We start from the raw sequence: 24,729 nt of genomic DNA, 5'->3' as shown, positions 1-24,729 counted from the left end.
TGTTTTCCACCACAATTTGCACAGCTTTGAAGTTTGCCTCTTACGCTTCGACAAATATTTTTGCACAAGTCTCTTTGGGTATTAATTTCTTGAAATGCATCTCTTATGTAATTTTTCAAATCACTGACACTTTTTGGTTTTCGACTATAAACTTTGTCCTTGAGTACTCCCCAAAAGAAAAAATCCATTGGGGTCAAGTCTGGTGAATGTGCCGGCCAATCAAGTGGGCCTCTTCAGCCAATCCATTTATCAGGAAATGTTTCATCAAGATACTCGTGGACTACTCTTAAATAATGTGGAGGGGCCCCATCTTGTTGGAAATAAAGGTCATTTGAATTAGGCTGTTGCTGTAACTGGGGAACAACTTGATTCATTAGAATTTTGAGATACTTATCTCCTGTGACTGTTCCATTAAAAAAAATGGTCCAAAAACACAAAAACTTGAAATGCCACCCCAAACATTGACACCAGGCTCATTTAGTTGTTTCTGTAATGTTAAATGCATGTTCTCATTATACCAGTAAATACAATTATGTCTGTTAATATGGCCAGATAATTTGAAAGCAGCTTCATCACTCCATATAATGTTATCTAAAATTACTGGATTTTCTTCAATTTCGTTAAGCATAATCTCACTAAATTGAAGCCACCTGTTTGGATCATCCTCCAATAAACCATGAATTAGACATGGACGATAAGCTTTCCACCCAATAGATTTCAGGATTCGCATGATGGAAGCTCGTGAAATTCCCAATTCTAAAGAGACTCTTCTGGTGACTTTTTTGGACTCTGAACAAATGTTTCAGCAAAAAGTTGTTTACTATTTTCTGTACAGGCTGTTTTGGGTCGACCAGTTTTTGGAGCATTAGGATTGAGCCAGTGGCATTGAATTTGTCACGAATGCAGTAAATGTTTTTTCTCTTTGGGGCTTCAGTACCAAATGTTTCAACCCAATTTTCTCTGACTGTTTCAGCATTTTGAGATTTCCAATGTGAGAAGTCAAATGTTTCTATGTTGTATTCTCTGCAGACGAGTTGTGGCTGCAAGAAATTGTCATGTCGGTCTGGGCCAGATGGAAAATACAAGAAAAATGAATGACTTCATCAGAAAGAAGGTCAGCTGTAAGTCACTAACTATAACTGTACTGTAATCTGTTATATGGTCTGCAGGACTAGTAACTACCACTATATGGTCACCATATGGCGGTAATATCAGTGTTGGTCTTTATATAGAGATTGTTTTTTTAGTAACAGTGCGGTAATCTGCTTAGGATTAGTCCGCCCATCTCTACTAAGCAGTGTGGTTATGATTTTTTCACATGGAACCTTAACTAGAGCTTAATAATCAGAAGATCATAGTCTAGGTTTCCGGTAAAACCTAGCAACCATAGAGGCATTTTACCACTGGATGCCTGCTACTAGTGAGACAATATAATAACTGTTCGTGTGCATGCTGGAAAAATGATATCCAGCCATAGTTGATCGGTTTCTGGCATAAAGCTAAACAAGCAACCATTGGTAACGAAATTACAACAAATGTTGTGCAAGATAGTGGTCTCAGTCACCTAGATACAAGCATCTAGAATATATACCTGAAGTTTTTGATCTATTTATCCCACTCACTTCCTCATTGTGCAGTTCGGAGACAGTCCCTCTTTATGCTACCTTGTGCACTCTAGTGGAAGATGTGACAAAATACATTTAGGTTATGAAATTAAAATGAAATGGACCTGAAAATCCAGGTATAATCATGTCCCAAAAGCAACACCTGCACTGACCCCTGTATTCAGATGGAGTGTGTGGGCATCTAATATTAGACTATTAGAGCAATGGCGTGCACTAAAAATATTTTAACCAGTACTCACACTTTGGCAGGTAAGCACTTTTAGGATTATGACAATTTCTTGGAAAAAAATCACTTGCATTTCTCAAAATACAGGAATCACGCTTTCAGTAACACACAAGTTTTGAATTCAAAATGTGGTTCTAGTTGCACAATTAGCAATGAGGGGTTTTATACAGAACCACCTGCTTGTATTGTGTGAACATTGAAAAACAAATTCAGCTATTAATGTACCGTACTTCCACTGCAGTAAATCACAGATTAATCAACTCAGTCACACTGAGTGACTATACACCTACAGTATACCCCTATAAATAAGTTGAATCTCGGATTCCCATTCATAGACTGAAATTCTCTCTCATTTTCAATCTGGTCCATCAGCACTGAAGTAGTACACCACAATCACATTAGATCTTTTTCCATTCCTGTTTTCTATGAGCTCTTATCTCTACACAGTACAAATATAAAATGGTGTTCCCTGGTTGGCCCCTATCTTTTATAGTTGCTATGATATATTCATCCTTTTAGTTAGGCTAGGCAATGTAAAGTGATTGCTGCCGGGGCCATTATGGGGAAGTCCATGCAGCCGCACCTAATGCCATTAGCCTAATCACTGAGTCTTCAGCAGTGTGTGAAATGGTGCTGGCTATATATATATATACTGATCCTCACTAATCGAATTGTAGATTGTAACACTTCACATGGAATCATGGATTTAATCAGATGCAAATCAAACTCGATCCTCTGCAGATCGATTGGCTCATCTCTATTAATCAGTTGAGTTGGGATTTGTCAACATGGGACCTTCATCAGAACTCTATCTAACAATCCTTGTTTCAATTCCTGTAAAACCTAGCAACCATAAAGGCATGCTACTGCTGGATACCTGCTAATGCTGGATACCTGCTACTACTGAGACAACATAATAACTGTTCATGTGCATGCTGGACAAATGCCACCCAGCCATAGTTGCCTGGTTTCTGGCAGAAAGCTAAACAAGCAACCACTGGTAACGAAATTACAACAAATGTGGCTGTGCAATACAGTGGTCCGGTAACCTACAAACCGTCATCTATAATGAATTTCTTGATTTTTCTGTCTATTTATTCCACTCGCTTCCTCATTGTGCAGTTCGGAGACAATCACACTTCATGCTGACTTGTGCACTTTAGATAAATTAAAATAATTATATTAAAATGAAATGTATCCCCTATTTGCCTCTATCAGCAGAAAAGATCACATATATTGTATTGTATGTGTATATTGTATAAGTATTTTATCATTTATGAATTATATATAATAAATACTATACAGGTGACCATGAACTTTAGATAGCTGTTGGCTGAATGCTCATTTGACAGACATGACAGCTATTCAGTTCAACTTTCTTCTATTTAGTCACTAGAGTTCAAGTCCTCTTTCTTTCTGAAGAGATAATTTGCATATTATATTTAGTCAAGCATGCATGTGTATTCACTTGAGAGAAGAGAAAAAGTTGGCAGCATTCTGACTCCATAACTAGATTGAGTGTGTGGAGCGCGTGAGAGACTGTTTCTGTGGCTCTCTATGTACCATTACTCACGAAATGATTTCATCAGATAGTTTGACTTGACTGTAGAGGCACATATGAATATTCCAGAAAGTATATTTTCCAGCTGAATTCTTGTAGTTATGTACAAGTAGAGTAGGTAAAGAGAACTTATTCTGAACCAGAGATGCAGACACCTGTGCTTCTTAACATGGCTGACATACACAATAAGGAAGAAGGGAGGGATTACTCACATCAGAACTACATCAGAGTCACATGGAGAGAGAGAGTGCATCTTCTAAAAGGGGAAAGCCCTATTGAAAGGCAGTATAACAACAACACAGTACTAATACAATACTCTCTGTTTTCCTAAATTATGGGACATGACAGACAGGATCAAGTAGTGACTTATCCCCCATGGAAATCCAACATGCTTGTTTCTTTTTCATATTATCTGCCATAATGGTAAAGTCAGAACATCACCTCATACAGTGGTATGTAAACGTTTAGGCACAACCTGGTTAAAATACTGTTATTGTGAATAGTTAAGCAAGTTGAAGATGAAATGATCTCTAAAAGGAATAGAGTTAAAGATGACACAATTCCTTTGCATTTTAGGCAAAAAAAAAAATCATTTTTTACATTTTAAAAATTAAAAAAAAGTAGGCTGATGCAAAAGTTTGGGCACCCTTGAAGATTTGTGTGCTTAGATAACTTTGACCAAGGATTCAGACTTTAATTACCCTGTTACGTTTATGGCTTGCTCACTATCATCGTTAGGAAAGGTCAAGTGATGTAAATTTCACAGCTTTATAAAACCCAGCCTTCTCATACCTTGTGCCAAAAAACAATAGCCATTGGTTCTTCTAAGCGGCTGCCTAGCATTTTGAAAATGAAAATGGTGGAGGCCCTCAAAGCAGGAGAATTCTATAAAAAGATAGCAAAGCATTTTTAAGTTGCCCTTTCCTCAGTTCGAATTGTAATTAAGAACTGGCAGTTGACAGGAATAGCAGAGATCAAGATAAGGTCTGGCAGACCAAACAAAATTTCAATGAGAGCTGCTTATAAGATTGCTAGAGAGGCAAATCAGAATGCCCACTCAACTGCAAAAGAGCTTCAGAAAGATTAAGCAGACTCTGGTGCTGTGGTACATTGTTCTACTGTTCAGAGATACCTACACAAATATGGCCTTCACTGAAGAGTCATCAGAAGAAAACTTCTCCTGCATCCTCACCATAAAATTCAGTATCAGAATTATGCAAAAGAACATCTAAACAAACCTTATGTATTTTGGAAACAAGTCCTGTGGATTGATGAGGGCACAGAATTTAAGGAAAAGAACATCTTGGCAATCAATAAGCATGGGGACAAAATTGAATGTATGAATACAACCCAAAATAGATTGTTGAGAATAAACAAACAAGACCTACAACATAATAATGAAAAATATAAACTATTTTATATTTGTACACATTTTGCTAATATTTTACATTTTCTTTCCCATGTAAATAAATATGTAAAGTTTTTGTAGTAGTTAAAAGAACCAGCTCGGTTGCAATGCTGTCTTGCTCTGAGATAATGTTCTGCGTCGTATCCTCAGCTCCAGGCACTCCATAGTAGGGGGATAACTAGACAGTTCAAATTTATTGGCAAAAACTCTTGTGGAGTTATATAGCCACGGTAAATCTCCTTCCCCATATACACACACTTGTCTGACATATCGACCTGTAACAGATGAAAGAGAAACAATGCAAAATATCAGTTATTTACCAAGCTGTTAGTATAGAATCATTACAACCGGGTCTTGAGAGATTAGAGCTCAGGGATACTCATATATATAGGTAAGGCTCACCCCCTCCCCCCAAAAAAGGAAATGTTTTTTTATGTCCATTTTGTAGAGTTTATTAAAATAAAAAATTTGGGTTTTAATAACATTTGAAAGTGTAGTTATGAAATAATTAAAAATAAGGTGCATTAAGTCATGGACCACTCTGACCTTGTGGGACTTGCTACCTTGGGCCATTTCAATGTCCATTCTGGACACTGGATAGTCTTTTGCATCCCCATGAATGCAGCAGACACCAACCATCTTCCCAGGAATAGCTGGAGAGGAAGTGTGGCCCTCATGAGGTTCACCAAACTCCCTAAGTCTAGCAATCAGTCACTTACCAACCATTGACCTTTATGGGACAAGTCAGTAGCCCATCGCTTGGAGAACAGTTTATACTGTAGGCCAGATATGCATAGTATCAACAGCAGCGTCTTAGGCTACAGCACATCTGCTCAGAGGTCCGGAGATAACTGGCGACTATATGGCCTGGGCTGTGACATGTTCATCTGGGACCTTTGGCTTTACTTCTCTCCCGTTTACAACTTCGATGTCCCAACTAATTTAAGGCCTCCGCACTGTGTTGGGACTCCAAGTAAGGAGTGGGCTGCTTCCCCAAAGAAACTTTGAATTCCTGATAACTCTTGAGTCTTGACCAGTCAAATCAGGTCATCGGTGTTCCTGGAATCCCCCAGGGAAACCTAAGTTTGTATTGCCTTGGAAGGGAATGCATGAAACTGTCCATCACCACTTGCTTTACCATGTGTACAGGGGGTAGAGGACTCTGATTGCAACCATTTTTGGACCAAGTGCAGAGAATGAAACATTTGGGAGCAAGGGGGTTTGTAATGGTGATACATTCAGCAGTAGACCAGCTGCACCCTGACTTTCATCCTCGCCCCAAAGTGCACCAATATTTCAGTTTTTAGTTTGACATAGTCCTTGGCATCTTGCAAGGCTAAGTCATAGTAGGCCTTCTGGGGTTCCCCCATTAAGTATGGCACCGACACTTTTGCCCATTGCTCTGGCGTAAGTTTTTCCCTTTCAGCGACCCGTTCAAAAATGGTCATAAAGGCATTTATGTTGTCACCCTCAGTAATTTTCTGCAGGGCTCGTCTTACTGCCTTCTGGATGGAAAAAAGATCAGTTAAGCTTGGAGTTAGAGCTGCTGCCGTGCCATGAACCACCTCTGCCAGTAGGTCAAACTCCTGTTGCTGTCGACGATGCTGCTACTGTTGCTGGATCTGTTACATAAGCACTTTATTTGTCACTTGATGTGCCAGATGTTATTGGCCTGTGCCAGGTGTTTCACCAGGCTCCCTACAGCGCCCCAGAGTCCTAGTCGTTGCAGTACTGATGCTCCGCCGCTAAGGGGGGCTATGGTACGTCTGATGGCACTGAAGGAGTTCACCTGACCAGGTATCACAGACACCAATACACTTCACAGTCTGGCCTCCAGGGGGAGCTAAGGGCGCTATGTATTAGGCCACTCCTCACAGTCTGGTAAAACTGGGGGTTGGATAGGAAGTTAGAGAGAAAGCTGACTGGGTTGGAACCAGGCAACATCCTGTGGCAGAGGGTGTTGCAGGGGAAGATTCAGGGGGGTCCCTGTCAGGGGTGGGATCCTGACAGAGGCCTAGCGAACAGAGAGAACGTTACGGGACCGTGCCTGCACCTGATCGCGGCGGTACCCTAAGAAAGGACAAGAAGCGAGATTTATTGTGCTGAGTGAGAAACGAGATCAACGCAACAAGGAGAAACACCAGTAGGAGTCGTGCTGTAAGACGAGGCAACATCCTACTGAGGCGAGCAGCCGGTGGCCGGAACGCCGAGGAAGTATAGAGCTCCAGGCCTAACTTCAAACCTACGGCAGGACAGTCAGTTATAGGCGGGCTGTCTCACCCAAATCACCTAAGAAGACATAGGGGGCAACAACAGGAGAGGGGCAACACTAGGGTCCAGGAAGAGCTCCGAGCCTACCCGTCATACGGGTGCGTCCTAGCCATATCATCTGGGGGACGAAGAAGAACATCATAATCGAGTTGTGAGGGAACTTCAGAAACAGACACAACAGTTGTGGGGACTATCCCGTAAGCACAGCAGGGGAGGACCACAACACACAAGCGCTAGAAGGTAGGCACAGATTTCCACCTGCAAAGGGAACTCTGGAGGTGCCATCGGACCGGCCGGACTTGCGCAGCCCGGTTAACCGTATTCGGGACTGAGGATCCTGAAGCCTTCAGTAAAGAGGTAAAGAGACTGCAACCTGGTGTCCTCGTTATTTACTGCGACCTGCACCGCACCATAACATCATCACCACCCACACCTTTCATTGGGCGCCCCTCAGCAGGGTCACGGACCGGGTCTAGCCACCGTGACAACCCCAGGACAGAGACTCAGAGGCCCGGTACCGGGTACCCCTCGGCCATGCGGCAGTGGGGGCACTACATCCCCATACTGTCTCACATTATTTGTTGGCTTATGGCTGCCTTTACCCAGGACATGCAGCACCCTTGTAGCTGTCACACGTGTTCCTTGGGAATGATGCCCATACTTCTAACACCAATTGTGGGATTGCTGCTCACTTGGATGTGTCATGAGGAAACACAGGAAGCATTTCCATTTAAACGTCCATGATGGTTTATTGGTGCTTCATAAACCAGCCACAAGCAAAGAAATAATAAATGGTTACACAGGATGGATAACATCCAGTATAAAGGCTAACTCTGGAGATAATACACAGTAGGCCTTCTTCCTCTACACTAACAACATACTCTATTTTAGCATGTGAACCACACCCAGAGGTGGGATATGTGGGCAGCCAGGCTCTCCCATCTCTCAGGCTGCCTGTAAAACCTGGCCCAGATGCACCAAACAAGCCTCTTAGTTCTATGTGCACTAGAGCAATACTCCCAGGATTACATCACAGATGACTGCTATCTCTGTGATATATACTATTATTTGTCTGATAACCACCTTACAATATATATATATATATATATATATTTTTTGTAAACTGTTACAGAAATAATAAGAAATTCTAATACGTAAAGGGAATCTTTTAGCAGGTTTTTTCTATGGAATCTGAGAGAAGCATGGTATAGTGGGTAGAGAGCATGATCCAAAGGCGGATATACCGCCGGTGCAGGCAGTGAAGCTGCACTGTGGCCCAGAGGTGAAGGGTGGCCCCTGCAGGATGGCTAATAATCAGGGCAATCTGCCCTGTTTTTCTGGCCCCGAGGCTTTGGGGGCCCATGGCCAGATCACCATAATTTGCGGCAGGCAATCAGCGATCCCTGCAGCTCTGCTGCCTACAGGAGGGATATATCCTCCGCTTCCTGCCCGGAGCTTTCTGTCTGACACAGGTGCACGGCTGGAAGAACATCAGCTTTCTGTGCATGCCTGTGTCAGAGAGAAAGCTGATGGCGACAATGATGCTGTGGCTGCTGGGGAATGTGCATAGAGGCGAGAGGTGGTGTTTTTTGAAACAATAAATTGTGGGGAGAACAATGATTGGGGTGGTGGAGAGGACAATGATGGAGGTGGTGGAAAGGGCAATGAAGGGTTAGTTGGAGAGAACAATGATTGGGGTGGTGGAGATGGCAATGATGGATATGGTGGAGCAGGCAATGATCGGGTTGGTGGCACACTCATTGCTATCTAATTAACGCTACTGGTGATTATGCAATTAAATGTATGTTTACCTTGGCTGAAGTGGTTGAATTACATAGAAAGGAAGTGCTGCATGTGGTAATGTGGGGGGGAGGAGCCTCGTGTGGTAATGTGGGGGGAGGAGCCTCGTGTGGTAATGTGTGAGGACGGAGCCTCGTGTGGTAATGTGGGGGGAGGAGCCTCATGTGGTAATGTGGGGGGAGGAGCTTCATGTGGTAATGTGGGGGGCGGAGCCTCATGTGGTAATGTGCGGGGACGGAGCCTCGTGTGCTAATGTGGGGGGAGGAGCTTTGTGTGGTAATGTGGGGGGCAGAGCCTCATGTGGTAATGTGTGGGGGCGGAGCTTTGTGTGGTAATGTGGGGCAGAGCCTCGTAAGGTAATGTGGGGGTTGAGCCTCATGTGGTAATGTGTCGGGATGGAGCCTCGTGTAGTAATGTGGGGGGGCAGAGCCTCGTGTGGTAATGTGTGGGGACGGAGCCTCGTGTAGTAATGTGTGAGGACAGAGCCTCGTGTGATAATGTGTGGGGACGGAGCCTCGTGTGGTAATGTGTGGGGACAGAGCCTCGTGTGGTAATGTGGGGGGCGGAGCCTCATGTGGTAATGTGGGAGGGCGGAGCCTTGTGTGGTAATGTGTGAGGACAGAGCCTCGTGTGGTAATGTGAGGGGACGGAGCCTCATGTGGTAATGTGGGTGAACGGATCCTCATGTGGTAATGTGGGGGAACGGAGCCTCGTGTGGTAATGTGTGAGGACGGAGCCTCGTGTGGTAATGTGTGGGGACGGAGCCTCATGTGGTAATGTGGGGGGGCGGGATTATGTGTGGTAATGTGGCAGGGGGCGGGATTATGTGTGATGATGGGGTGGAGGGGCGGGATTTTGTGTGGTAATGTGGTGGGGGGCGGGATTATCTGTGGTAATGTGGTGGGGGGCGGGATTATATGTGGTGATGTGGTGGAGGGGCGGGATTATGTGTGGTGATGTGGTGGGGGCAACTTAGGTGGGCTAGCTGGTGGCGGTTGCCCAGAGGGAAAAGTCGCTTGTGCAGCTATTTGCGTGCTTATGTCCTGAAAAGCCCGTTCATACTGGGACTCTATGCCAGCAAGTTTGTTTTCCTGGGCTGCCATGCGGGTGCTTAAGTCCTGCAAAGTCTGTCCAAACACTTGTTGATTGAGTTCAAAGCTTCCAAACTTCTTTTGCAGACCTTCCACATCTTTCTGCAGTGATCTAATTATGGAAAACACCTGCTCTAGTCTGCTTTCTGCAGTCATTGTTCCAGCAGTCTCCTTTTTTTTTAGGCTAGAGTATCCTGTAATAATTATAGGGGATAATTCAAGAGACTCTTTGCGTGGAACAAGACAACTACAGGACACAGTTTTATAAGTGGTAAAGTCTATATTATCACACGGTTATTCAAACAGGTGCAGAGAGTAGTGTTGAGCATTCCGATACTGCAAATATCGGGAATCGGCCGATATTTACTGTATTGGAATTCCGATACCGAGTTCCGATATTTTTGCGATATCGGAAATCGGAATCGGAAGTGTGCGGTGTGTATGGTTCCCAGGGTCTGGAGGAGAGGAGACTCTCCTTCAGGCCCTGGGATCCATATTCATGTAAAAAATAAATAATAAAAATAAAAAATATTGATATACTCACCCCTCCGGCGGACCCTGGCTCTTAGCGGTGCCTCCGTTCCTAAGAATGCAGGGAGTGAAGGACCTTCGATGACGTCGCGGCTTGTGATTGGTCGCGTGAGCGGTCACATGAGCGGTCACGCGACCAATCACAAGCCGCGACGTCATCGAAGGTCCTTCACTCTGCATTCTTAGGAACGGAGGCAGGCGCTTGGACCGGTGAGAGCCGCGGCTGTCGGAGGGGTGAGTATATCAATATTTTTTATTTTTATTCTTTATTTTATACATGAATATGGATCCCAGGGCCTGAAGGAGAGTTTCATCTCCTTCAGACCCTGGGAACCATTCCGATATTTTGTGTCCCATTGATATGCATTGGTATCGGGTATCGGTATCGGCGATATCCGATATTTTTTGGATATCGGCCGATCCAATCCGATACCAATACCTTTGCATATCGGAAGGTATCGCTCAACACTAGCAGAGAGAAACTCAAGTCCACAACACTTGGTGCAAATATCAAATGCAGCTCAGCAGTCTATAGGAAACTTCAGAGGAAAATGCAATCATGCAGAAAGTCTATGAAGCACAATTATTCTTGAGGATACTTGACACGAATAAGTCCTTGCTTAGTCCACAACACAGATAGATATGCTTATAAGGCAGTTCAAATAATATCTTAGCTCAACCAGGGAGGTCTAGGTAATAGTCTCAGGGTCTTGCAGAGCAGAAACAGCTTACATGTCCAGCAAATGCAGATGGAAGCAAACACAAGCAGCAGATGAAGGAGGATTACTGGAACTGGTGTATGCAGCAGGAACTCAGAGCAGAGTAGCAGGATAACCCCACAGGTTCACAGGAGCAGGTATATAGCCAGGGAGTCACCAGAGGTCAGGAGCTGGATGCAAGGCCGAATACTCTAGCACAGACTGAAGGCTGGGGTGGAGTTTTATAGCAGGAAGACACAGTGCACATGAGACCAAAGACGCCATCTTGGAAAAGGGCAGTAATGCACAAAAAGGTAATAAAAAATGTTCAGAGTCCCAACAATGTGGTGGGGGCGGGATTATGTGTGGTAATGTGGTGGTGGGTGGGATTATGTGTGATAATGTGGTGGGGGCGGGATTATAAGTGGTGATGTGGTGGGGGGCGGGATTATGTGTGGTGATTAGGTGGGGGGCGGGATTATGTGTGGTAATGTGGTGGGGGGCGGGATTATGTGTGGTAATATGGTGGGGGGCGGGATTATGTGTGGTAATGTGGTGTGGGATTATGTGTGGTAATGTGGTGGGGGGGCGGGATTAAGTGTGGTAATATGATGGGGGGCAGGATTATGTGTGGTGATGTGGTGGGGAGGCGGGATTATGTGTGGTGATGTGGTGGGGGTAGGATTATGTGTGGTGATGTGGTGGGGAGGCAGGATTATGTGTGGTGATGTGGGGGGGCGGGATTATGTGTGGTGATGTGGTGGGGGGCGGGATTATCTGTGGTAATGTCATGGGGGGTGGGATTATGTGTGGTGATGGCGGGATTATGTGTGGTGATGTGGTGGGGGGGTGGTATTATGAGTACTTCCCAGAAATATGCTGCGGCCTTGCCGGTCTGAGGTCTGTTCTACGCCATTGTCGCCTGAAGGCGCCACTCCACTTCCTGAATCTGTCATGCCTGATGGTGAAATCGATGATGAGTGGTGGACCCTCCCTGACACAGTAGGGGGTCCTCAGCCGCACAGAGATGGTAATCCCATGGATGTACCAGTACTGCCATGCGAGGGCGAGACCAGACAAGAGCTCACAATGTCTCCTGCAACAAGTGTTTCTCTGGAAGATAGTCAAGCCTTGCCTGACAGCCAAGAGCTTCGGAGATCCCAGAGGTCTAATACAGGGGTTCCACCAGTCCGATATGTAGAACAGTGTGCTCTGTCTGTTTGTACATCTTTGTTGCCTCCTCTATAGGTGCTGCTCCGCATTGCACGTTCCTTCATTACGCTTCAACCTTGATTCTGTCATGGTCGAGGACAACCATCATTAAGAAGGGAGGCATTTAAGAGGGTGGTGCTGTTATGGACAGTAACATGCTGCCACTTTAAGAGACAGCACCCCCTTGTCTGGTGTGATGGAATGTCCTGCTTCCCCCTGCTTTAGACTGTGAAGATGAACTGCCCTAGAATTAGGGGAAGAGTTGAGCCTGAACTGTGTGTGTGAGCTGAAGCTTCTAGAGAGAGAAATTTGTGCTGTTTTGCTACAAGAAAGGTCCCCCAGCCTGGGGACGGAGTGTACTTGTGAAATTTGCAAGACTTTTCCGGGTACAGCAATGGTGGCTGTTCTGTGCTAGCTCGTGAAGCCACGAAGATACTGAGAAAGGGACTTACAGTTTCCAGGAGCATCCCTAGGATCCAGAAGCAAGGAGAAGACCATGCTTCACAGAGCTGACAGAAAGCCATGTGCACCACCATATTAGACTTCTGGGGGCCCCCTGGGACTGGACCTGAGTCCCCAGCATCACTGTGAGTCTGTTCCTGTTTGGTGCACCTGTTAGGGCCTCGTGTAGGCTTCAGTAGTCAGTACACGGGAGCCGTGTGGCCTGCTTAGTAAGGGCCAGGGAGGTTATACATAGAGTAGCATCGTTATTTGTTTATTGCTTAAAGTTGCTTGTGAGACATATTCTGAGTCTGTAATAGTTGGAGCACCGTGCTATTTTACGGACAAGATAACGATTATAACTCGTGTAAAGTGTCTCTTGCCATTGCATACCCCTGTTTGCATCTTCCTCACCCACTTCATTCCTTGCCTCCCAATAAATCTACCCTTAGTTGTTTGCACCTCATCTTGTGTACAGTAGTCTTCCTGCACCGTGGTGGTCCCCCGGCCATCGCTTCATAGATGTAGCAGTGGTCAGTATGCTGCGCTGTGTATAACCCCGCCCACATCACTGATTGGCAGCTTCCTGTGTACACTGTGAAATGTCAGCAAGCTGTCAATCAGTTGTGAGGGTGAGATTACAGAGATTATCTGGACTGGTTTGCACACAACTAGTACTCTAATGATAATCTCCTGTTGATAAAACACTGATTGTTTTGAAGCTACAGCACACAGCCTAGTTAGCGCCACATTCCAGGAATCAGGGTCGCTGCACCTACATTATGTCGCTCTCAGATTAAATAGCAGAGCCCTGCTGACAGATTCCCTTTAGCAAAGTCAGCGACTTATTTTAAAAGCCCAAAATTATATTGCCTTTGTATGTGTAATGCCATTGTTCAATTGTAAGGCAATGTACAACACATATCTCATCTTCAGTAGGAGATTTATGGTGTGCCAAGAGGAAACAGATGGGTTTGCATCATGTATGCATTTGCATAAGTTATTTCTTGTAATTTAACCAATCAAACTCTTATGCAAGGAATGAAGTCCAATGGTGCATGCTGCAATTTTTCCACACAGTCACATTGTCCGTGTGGAAAATTAGTCATGTACATAGCGCCACTGACTATTGTGGATATTTTGTGGATTAAAACAAAACATAGATGGAAAATATGGTAAATTCAGCCTATGTCAGCAGTAATTCCTCATGTATGTCCAATGTCCACCTGAAAGCTACAATGTATGTCACTCGCTAGTCAAACAATATATTCCCTGGAGGGTTTCATTGTAAAAAAAAAATCAGATGAAGTGGAATGGATGGGTATTTATAAGAGAATGAAGCAAATCCTGCTTTTCTAAACACTAAAAAAACAAGCCATGCATATAGACTACTCTGAAACTACACTTTTGAGGGATTTGTAGGGTAAATGAGGTCCTCTGGATACATTCGGATTATTCTCTGGAGTGCAGGCTCCAAATGTGGTGACAATATAAGATGTAATATAAGATTTAGGCTCGCTGGGAAATAAGACGGATGAACTGCTAGCCCTGTGTAAAACCCAGATGGAGTTCAAGGAATGCAGTCTCATGTGCTTTACGTAAACCTGGTTACATGCGGAGGTCCCTGATTCAAGTGTCTCGATTCCAGGGTTTCACATGGTCCGGGCTGATAGAGACAAAGCTAAGTGTGGTAAGAAGAAGGGTGGTGGGGTGATACTATACATTAATAACAGATGGTGCAATCAGTGGCATATTACTGTTAAGGAAAGTCTGTGCAGTCAAAATATTGAACTCTTAGCAGTTGGCCTCAGGCCCTCCTATCTACCTATGGAGTTTTTCATTTGCATTACAGTAGTCATGTATATACCTCCATCCGCAAACCAAGAGGCAGCTGGGGAAGTATTGTTTGGGGTGTTAGATCGCATTCAGACAAAGCACCCAAACTTGTTATCTGTAATCTCTGGGGACTTTAACAGAGCCATGATCTCAAAGGCTCTTGCAAAGTTCTATCAATACATAAAATGTGCCACAAGGGACAACAGTATATTGGATCTCCTCTATGCGAATGTTAAAGACACCTATTCATCATCTGCACTGCCCCCCCTGGGGAAATCAGACCACAACCTCATACTATTCCTACCAAACTGTTGTTAGTAAACAACCAGCAACAATAAAACTAATCAGGAAGTGGACTCCAGCGGCGGAGGCAGCTCTACAAGACTGCTTTGACCTCACAGACTGGGAGGTTATATGCGACAGGGAAGAGCATGATGATGTAAATAATATTGTCAGGCGAGTAACGGATTATATAAATTTTTGTACTGACACTGTTGTACCAGCTAAAAAGATTCGATGTTACGCAAATAACAAGCCTTGGATTACAAAAGAATTGAAACACTTACTAAACAAGAAAAAATTGCATTTAAAATGAAGTATACAAAGAAACTGAAATTGATACAAAGGGATTTAAAGGTGAAAATTAAGAATGCCGTGAGGTGTTCCGAATTAAATTAGAAAATAAATTGTCACACAACAATTCCATTGAGGAGTGGTCTGGCATGAAACAGCTATCTGGGTTTAAGGCAAATCCGGAGCGTGGGGAAGTGGATCTGCCTTTGGCTAATGGAATGAACAAGTTTTTCAACAGATTCACCAACACAAGCACAGCATCATCAGGAATGGGGGATGGAGCTGGGAAAGGATCGGCAGCATTGACATTGGGGGATAAACTTCCTGCTTTCACTGTCTCCCAAAGCAACGTGAGAAAACAGTTTAGTAGACTTGTTATTGGCCAAGCAGCTGGGCCCGATGGCCTCAGTCCACATGTCCTCAGAGCGTCTGCAAACCAACTGTGTACTGCCTTCCAGGACCTGTTTAACTGGAGCCTTCAATCACAGGGTGTACCAGAACTGTGGAAGACCACCTGCCTGGTGCCGGTTCTTAAGACCACTTTTCCAACCGCCCTACAAGACTATGGTCCAGTGGCCTTAACATCACATGCTTTGAAGTCGTTGGAGAGAATAGTACTTGCCTACTTGTGCCCGAGGGTAAGGACTTTTACTGACCCACTGCAGTTTGCGTACCAGCAGAGATTGGGGGTGGATGATGCTGTACTGTCTCTGCTACATACAGTACATTCATACTTGGACAATGATGGATCTGTAGTTCGCGCCATGTTCTTTGACTTCTCAAGTGCTTTCAATACCTTACAGCCACCCTTACTACGCAATAAGCTGACCGATATGGCGGTAGATGAGGGGATGGTGAACTGGATAAGCGACCACCTGACAGACAGGCCGCAGTTTGTAAGGATGGGGGAGGTGGTATCTGGCAGTGTACGGAACAGTGTTGGAGCCCCTCAGGGTACAGTGCTGTCACCCTTCCTCTTCCCATTGTATACAGCTGACTTTCAGTACAAATCAGATTTTTGTCACCTCCAAGAATTCTCAGATTACTCAGTGATTGTAGGGGGCATTGTGGGGGGCCGGGGGGAGGAGGAATATAGAAGGGTGGTTTCTGACTTTGTGGATTGGTGCCGGACTAACTGTCTAGAACTAAATGGAAAGAAAACCAAGGAGTTGGTGGTAAGTTATAGAAAGAAAAAGGAGGATTACTTACCGATAGTGTTGAGCATTCCGATACCGCAAGTATCGGGTATCGGCCGATACTTGCGGTATCGGAATTCCGATACCGAGTTCCGATACTTTTGTGGTATCGGGAATCGGTATCGGAACCATATTCATGTTTAAAATAAAGAATTAAAATAAAAAATATGGATATACTCACCTCTCCGGTGGCCCCTGGATCTTATCGCTGTAACCGGGAGCCTTTGTTCCTAAGAATGAGCGAGTGAAGGGCCTTCGATGACGTCGCGGCTTCTGATTGGTCGCGTGACCGCTCATGTGACCGCTCACGCGACCAATCAGAAGCCGCGACGTCAGCCGCGACATCATCGAAGGTCCTTCACAGGCTCATTCTTAGGAACGGAGGCTCCCGAGTACAGCGGTAAGATCCAGGGGCCACCGTAGAGGTGAGTATATCCATATATATCCATATACTCACCTCTCTGGCGGCCCCTGGACCTTACCGCTGTAACTGGGAGCCTCCGTTCCTAAGAATGAGCCCGTGAAGGACCTTCGATGACGTCGCGGCTGACGTCGCGTGAGCGGTCACATGAGCGGTCACGCGACCAATCAGAAGCCGCGACGTCATCGAAGGTGAGTATATCCATATTTTTTATTTTAATTCTTTATTTTACACATGAATATGGATCCCAGGGCCTGAAGGAGAGTTTCCTCTCCTTCAGACCCTGGGAACCATTCCGATACTTTGCGTCCCATTGAAATGCATTGGTATCGGGTATCGGTATCGGCGATATCCGATATTTTTCGGGTATCAGTCGATACTATCCGATACCGATACTTCCAAGTATCGGACGGTATTGCTCAACACTACTTACCGATCAATATTGCTGGCCAGGAGGTTGAGATTGTTGAGAGCTACAAATATTTGGGGGTTCACCTTGACAGTAAACTCGATTGGAGGTGTCATACAGAAAAGGTTTACAAGAAGGGAATGAGCAGACTGCACTTTCTTCGGAAGCTCAGGTCATTCAATGTATGCAGTAAAATGCTGGAAATGTTCTACCAGTCCGTTGTGGCAAGCGCCATTTTTTTTGCTATCATATGCTGGGGCAGTAGTGTGCGAGTATCTGAAGCTAATAAGCTCAACAAACTTATCAAGAAGGCAAGCGCGGATGTTGGCCTCCATCTGGACTCTTTTGAGGAGGTATTGGAGGATAGAATTCAGAAGAAGTGTAGGGCTATAATGATTAATAATACACACCCACTATACGAGCTGTTCTTGAAGCAGAAGAGCACATTCAGCAGCCGCCTAATCCTACTAAGGTGTAAGAAGGAGAAATTCAGGAAATCGTTTGTACCTACTGCTATGGGGATGTATAATAATTTCCTAAGGGTGGTAGACAACAATGACTGATTGCTGGTGTACTAATGTCAATTAACAGTGACTTATATACCTGAACTACCCACAGTTATTTGTTATGTAATGTTGGTATACTTGTGCAAGATTTGTGTCCTAATATTTTATGTACTGCTGTTTGTATTGCTGCTGTAATACCATAATTTCCCCCGGGATCAATAAAGTGTATCGTATCCTATCGTATCGTAATGACCAAAAATTAAATATTACCATAAAAAGACAATATAATAATCACATTTTATTATCCTGGAGTTTTATCAGTTATACAGCAATAATGACGTTTTAAGAAATTGAGTGATGACCAATGTAAGAGTGTAATGGAAGACAGTTGTCAATCAGCATCGCACCAGCAGGTGCACATCAGTAGCTGAAATTTTAAATAGGCATTTCAAAAAGAAGCCACCGCTCCACCCGGAGGATCAGTGATATCCTGTTCTGGTTTAGTATCAAGTGTCCTGTTATCTTTAACTTTCAAACTACTGTAATAACAATGAAGGAATATTACCATGGCAACCATCGTGACTACTGTCATCGCTCCACTTTATCGCTCTGAGATTACCTTCCCATTTAGCGTCTGGCATGGACCCTGGAAAATCTGTTGGAAAAGGAAAGTAGAACATTGTCTCAGGAAGAGTAAATCACCAGTGCATATAAATCAAATGTGTGAAGAAGGAGTTTCCTTTTTCAGAGCAAAAATTATTACATGTGATAGAGAGTAACGCTGTAGATGCCAACTATCTGTCACAGTCCACATCTGTGTCTTACAGCAGGGGCTGTAGCTGAGCTGTAAAAGTTAAATTAATGTGTTTAATTTAACTAAATTAAGTTAACAATGTGAATCTCTAACAGTGATGTTTAAATGGAAATTGTGCCGTGCTTATGCAACAGAATTTCTGGACCTCGATTGGTTACCTATAGTGATGGGTGAACCTGAACAGTAAAGTTCGGGGTCCGTACCGGACACCTAGTGTCAGTGGACGAACCCCAAACACGGACTTCTTCAGGAAGTCTGTGTTATACTGTTAGGGTTCGGTAGCCCGAACATTGGCTGTTTCCCATGCTGTCAACTGCATGACTGCATGAGAAATACTGGCAGCTCTAATCAGCGATAAGTTAGTTACTGCCTTTCAGAGCACTGCAGCTTGCATGTTGTCAGAAAATAGCGTGTGAGACAGCAGCTGTGATCAGCGGTAAAAAGGTTACTGCCAGTCACAGGCGTCAGATGATGAAAAAGTACTATTCTCATCAGTGTACTCCTGCTGTCGCTGATAGCAAAAAATGACGTGGGGTCTCCTCTATTTTTGGCAACCAGTACAGGCAAAACTGACAGCTAAGGGCTGCAACCCCCAGCTGTCAGCTTTATCATGGCTGGTTATCAAGAATAGAGAGGTCCCATGCCATTTTTAAAAATTATTTAAATAAATAGATTTAAAAAGAATGATGTTGGGTCCACCTCCATTTTTGACAACAAGCCAAGCTAAAGCAGACAGCTGGGCGCTGGTATTCTCAGACTGGGAAGGGGCCATGTATTTTGACCCTCCCCAGCCTAAAAATAGCAGTCCACAGTCACTCTAGAAAATGAGCATCTATTAGAGGCATCAATTCTGGCAAAGTTTGTATGCCCTAGTGGTGACATCAGTGAGGTGAACAGAGTTAATTGGCTATGAACTCCACTCGCCTTATTCACATCATCATGAGACACTGATGTTGTGCTATTGTGTACAGTTCAGTGTCTCTGCTGGCTACCAGGCTGAACTCTCGCATCATGCCAACATTCAGCATGGCATCTAGATGTAGCAGAGGTAGATTTGTCGCAGAACAACTGGATTATGTTCTTGTCGAACAGGTAAGGAATATGGTTGTTTATTATTTTTGGTCTTTTATAGGAGACATGGACATCTGAGGATTATCTTCATATTGGACATGTGATGGATATGGTTGTGTATTATTTTTGGTCTTTTACAGGGGACATGGGCATCAATGGATTAGGCATAAAGGTAAGTATAACTTAACTTTTTTCTTTATTTTAAATAAAGGAGTCAGTGTTTATTTCAAATAAAGGATTTTTATTCTTGCTGTATGTTGATTTCAAAACTTACTATGGGGTTAGTAATGGGGGCGTCTTATAGATGCCTCTCCATTACTAACCCCTGGGCTTCATGTCAGCTGGCAACACAAACCTGACATTAACCCCAACCCTATTACCCCACTTGCTACCACCACAGGTCAAGTGGGAAGAGCAAGGCTAAAAGCCAGATTATGGATGCGTCATTTTTGTGGTGGCTGAGGGCTGATGTTTTTAATTTGGGAGGGTGTCATTCTCCATGGCCCTTTCCTAGGCTAATAGTAACAGCCCCCAGCTGCCTGTTTAGACTTTGCATAGGGGGACCCCACATATTTTTTTGGGGAGAGTCTCCACTATAATAACCAGTAAAGACTAAAAAAAGAGCTACTATATGAACTGATATTAATAGCCTGAGAACCTTTATGGATATTGTCTCCTGCTCAGAATATTAACATCAGCCCCCAGCAGTTGGCTTTCCCTCTGCTGATTATGAAAATTATGGGGAACTCCCACACAGTTTTTAACAATAATTTTTTTTATTTATTAACAAGAAGAGTAAGGTCACATGAGTTCATAACAGCTGTTTCTCTTGCTTTGCAAGTGCCAGTGTCCGACTGAACAATGCCCGCAAGTTCAGCATTTGACACTCCAACATTCAACAGTACGGCACTGTAGCTACCGTGGGACTTGGTGGCTTGAACTCAGATAACCTCAGGTTACCAGAGTTCACAGCCACCAGTTTTCCTGGCAGCTGCGAGGCTCTGAAACCTCATGGGAAAATTTGAGGGACATTTTATGGTAACTGAAGTTTCCAGCTGCTGGAACACCTGGAGGCTGTGAACTAAGGTTACCTTGGGTGTGTATTTTACTGTACTTGTTAATAAATAAAAAAGTAAATGAAAAAAATGGTGTGGGGTCCCCTGTAACTGTTATACAAAGCTGAGGGAAAGGCGATGGCTGATGCTAACATTCTGAAACAGGCCAATATTCATAAAAGTTCCCAGGCTATTAATATCAGCTCACAGCTGTTTGCTTATTCTTTGCTGGTTATTATAGGTGAAACCCCTCAAAAAATGATGTTGGTCCCCCTGTATTCAATAACCAGTGAAGGCTACAAAGACAGCTGCAGACTGATATTAATAGCCTAGGGGCTATTATAGGTGTCATGGTTATTTTTGTCCCCTTCCAGAATAAAAATATCAGCTCTCAGCACACCTAGAAATGGCGCATCCATCCAATTATTATTACCTAGAAGAGAAGAAACCCCAAGTCATTTTTTAATTAATTAACTAATTTATTTATAGCACTGGCGCCGGCTGATGAATACTCTCCTCAGCCTTGCCTGCTCTCACTGCTATCAGCAATAGCAGACATACACTGAAGATAGTAGTACTTTCTCATCAACCAATGCCTGTGTCCAGCAGTAACATTTTTACAGCCAGTCACAGCTGATGGCTCACATGCTGTCATCTGACAGTGTGGGAACCACAGCGCTCTGAGCAGCAGTAACAATATTACCACCTATCAGAGCCCGTGTTTGCCATGCTGTCACACAGATAACAGCATGGCAAACAATAGATGTTCGAGCACCCCTTTTATTTGAATGGGGTCCGGGTTCAGGTTCTGGTTTGGGTACTGTTCTGATACCCGAACCAAACTTTTTTTTAATTATTGGCGGGACCTGAACATCCATGTGTTTGCCCATCACTAGTAACCTGCTGAAGAATCTGCTGCTATCTTGGTACTCTTGTGCAGATCAGCCACAGGCTAAGCTTCATAGGATTTTTACTATATACTGCAATACTGCAAATTGTTAAAAACTAATGCTTCAGCGGATCTGACTAGCTGATCTGGCTATTTGGATCCTGGGGAGGTGAGAGACAGAGATGCCAGAATGGAAAATGCTAATGCACATACCGTAAAATAATCGTAGCATGCTCATGCTCAGTTTAAAAAAAACGGAATCCATCGCCGGATTCTTTCATTTGATGGATCTGGCGCCATAGGCTTCCATTCTAGCAAACACCAGGTGGTGCCGGATTCATCGCTGTCCATTTTTTCAACTGACACAAAAATGTTACTATGCCCGTTTTCTCCAGCCGCCAGAAAAACTATTTTTGACGGATTCAGCCAAAAACGGATGAAACGTGAGGCCACCCATCACAACCCTTCGCTAATAAAAGTCTATGAGAAAAAAACGGATCCGGTGGCAATTTTTGCAGGATCCGCTTTTCAAAATACACCGGATTGAGCCTGATGGCACAAAGCTGATGTGCGAAAGTAGCCTAAGCAATCGTCTCAACTTTAGCAACCAGTGCCAGGCGCTGTTGCCAAAGCAAATTACAACATGGGATTCAGGTCCAGGTAGAAAAGGAGAACTAGCGTTATCAAGGGAATGCAGTCCTGTGTGAACATGCCACATACAGACTATTTTTTTGCATGGGTGCTCCAAGCAGCCAATTCCTGATTGTAGGTTGGCTGCATCGGTATTATTTGCACCTGTGTTGTTTGCTATCTTTACTTGGGCCTGGTGCACCCTGGGTAGTGCAATTGTTGGAGGCCTTGAACAGGTAAGCATGCCTGTGTTCTGGTGTTTTTTTTTGAGTTTAGTGGAGGTTTTCCTCCAATGGTGTTTTTTTTAGATTAGGACTGCCAAGATACAAGGACCCTTGACGTGGGTTGGCAGCTTCAATATTGTGGCCATATTATCAACCAATACCTTGCATACATTGTTATGTTTTTGGTGCACTGTACATTTTTCCAGGGTGCGCCTGGGCCCTAGATGGCTCTGTACACTGTGGCCTCTGTTCACACAGGATGCATCATGGTTAGCCCGCTATATTTATGGCGTCATTAATAGGCTTTTCACCATATACTTTGCAGTCCTGTGTGAACATGCCACATACAGACTATTTTTTTGCATGGGTGCTCCAAGCAGCCAATTCCTGATTGTAGGTTGGCTGCATCGGTATTATTTGCACCTGTGTTGTTTGCTATCTTTACTTGGGCCTGGTGCACCTTGGGTAGTGCAATTGTTGGAGGCCTTGAACAGGTAAGCATGCCTGTGTTCTGGTGTTTTTTTTTAGTTTAGTGGAGGTTTTCCTCCAATGGTGTTTTTTTTAGATTAGGACTGCCAAGATACAAGGACCCTTGACGTGGGTTGGCAGCTTCAATATTGTGGCCATAATATCAACCAATACCTTGCATACATTGTTATGTTTTTGGTGCACTGTACATTTTTCCAGGGTGCGCCTGGGCCCTAGATGGCTCTGTACACTGTGGCCTCTGTTCACACAGGATGCATCATGGTTAGCCCGCTATATTTATGGCGTCATTAATAGGCTTTTCACCATATACTTTGCAGTCCTGTGTGAACATGCCACATACAGACTATTTTTTTGCATGGGTGCTCCAAGCAGCCAATTCCTAATTGTAGGTTGGCTGCATCGGTATTATTTGCACCTGTGTTGTTTGCTATCTTTACTTGGGCCTGGTGCACCCTGGGTAGTGCAATTGTTGGAGGCCTTGAACAGGTAAGCATGCCTGTGTTCTGGTGTTTTTAATGGGTGGACTGCACAATCACGACAGGTTAGGCTACTTTCACACTTCCATCGGTACGGGGCCATCGCAAACCGTCGGCCCGACGTACCGACGGACGTTGTGCTAAATTTAGCACAATGTGGGCAATTTTACAACACATCCGCTGCCCATTGTGATGAGCGGGGAGGAGGGGGTGGAATTCCGGCATGCACGGTCGGAAATGGTGGACACGTCGCACAAAAAAGTTACATTGAACGTTTTTTGTGCGTCGCGTCCGCCAAAGCACGACGGATGCGACGTGTGCCCATCCATCGCGATCAGTCGCTAATTCAAGTCTATGGGCAAAAAAAGCATCCTGCAAGCACATTTGCAGGATCCGTTTTTTGCCCATAACGACGGATTGCGACGGAGCCCAGAAGACGGAAGTGTGAAAGTAGCCTTAACAAACGGAGTGATTCAGTTTGGAAAAAGAAAGCATAGGAGCATAATCATATTACATGTACAAAAAATGAATGGACTGTATGTAATTATCTTTTTACAAGGGGGAATCCTTAATATCTTGAGGAAAGAAAGTTTTACCATCACAGTCTGGAATTCTTAACTATAAGAGCAGTGAGATTATGGAACCTTCTGCTAGATATTGTTGTGATGGATGATTCACTGAAAAACTTCAAGGAGGGCCTGGGTGCCTTTGTTGAAAAAAATATTATACTACATGTTATGGGCACTAGAATTCTGGTGAAGGGATATTGATACCGTGAAATAGTATGACTGCTGTATTTGGAGTCGAGAAATATATTTTCCTCCAGTTGGGACAATTATCATCTGCCTCATGGGATTTTTTCTTTCCTTTGAATCAACACTTTGGGATTAAAGGTGGATCGACAGACTTGTGTCTTTTTACTCCATATTTACTATGTAATTATGAAGCTCAGATATATTTTAAATGTATGGGATTTGTGAATTTCTATAGAAAATGGAATAATTGTGCAAATGCATCGCAGTTGAAATTAGATTGTGAGTTCCTTGCTTTTTGTATTTTTGTGCAAAGCTTGCTTTGGTGACGTAAGAAAATGAGAAATTATCTTATTCTCACAAACTGGAGTGTAGAACAGGATATTGTATTATAGGACCTCAGCTAATGTGTGTAAAAGTCACTTTTTAATGTAATTTCTGTGAGTCTATATATACAGTGAAGGAAATAATTATTTGATCCCTTGCAGATTTTGCCCACTGACAAAGACATGAACAGTCTATAA

The 24,729-nt window shown here is 43.9% G+C and overlaps 1 protein-coding gene across 1 annotated transcript in view; it reads right to left on the bottom strand.

Annotated features, from left to right (window-relative positions):
- Positions 1-4,777: 4,777 nt before the first annotated feature.
- LOC143782431 (N-acetyllactosaminide beta-1,6-N-acetylglucosaminyl-transferase-like) overlaps positions 4,778-24,729 on the bottom strand; it is a 56,850-nt gene continuing 36,898 nt past the window's right edge. The window contains exons 2-3 of the mRNA XM_077269853.1: positions 18,371-18,460; positions 4,778-5,095 (exon numbers count right to left, since the gene is read on the bottom strand). Coding sequence (XP_077125968.1) covers positions 4,905-5,095; positions 18,371-18,460 — 281 coding nt within the window. The 3' untranslated portion in view covers positions 4,778-4,904. The remainder of the gene's footprint in view (positions 5,096-18,370; positions 18,461-24,729) is intronic.

Source organism: Ranitomeya variabilis, chromosome 6 (genome assembly GCF_051348905.1).
Source record: "Ranitomeya variabilis isolate aRanVar5 chromosome 6, aRanVar5.hap1, whole genome shotgun sequence".
NCBI classification, from domain to species: Eukaryota; Metazoa; Chordata; class Amphibia; order Anura; family Dendrobatidae; genus Ranitomeya; species Ranitomeya variabilis.
This window is presented reverse-complemented; position numbering and strand designations above follow the sequence as displayed.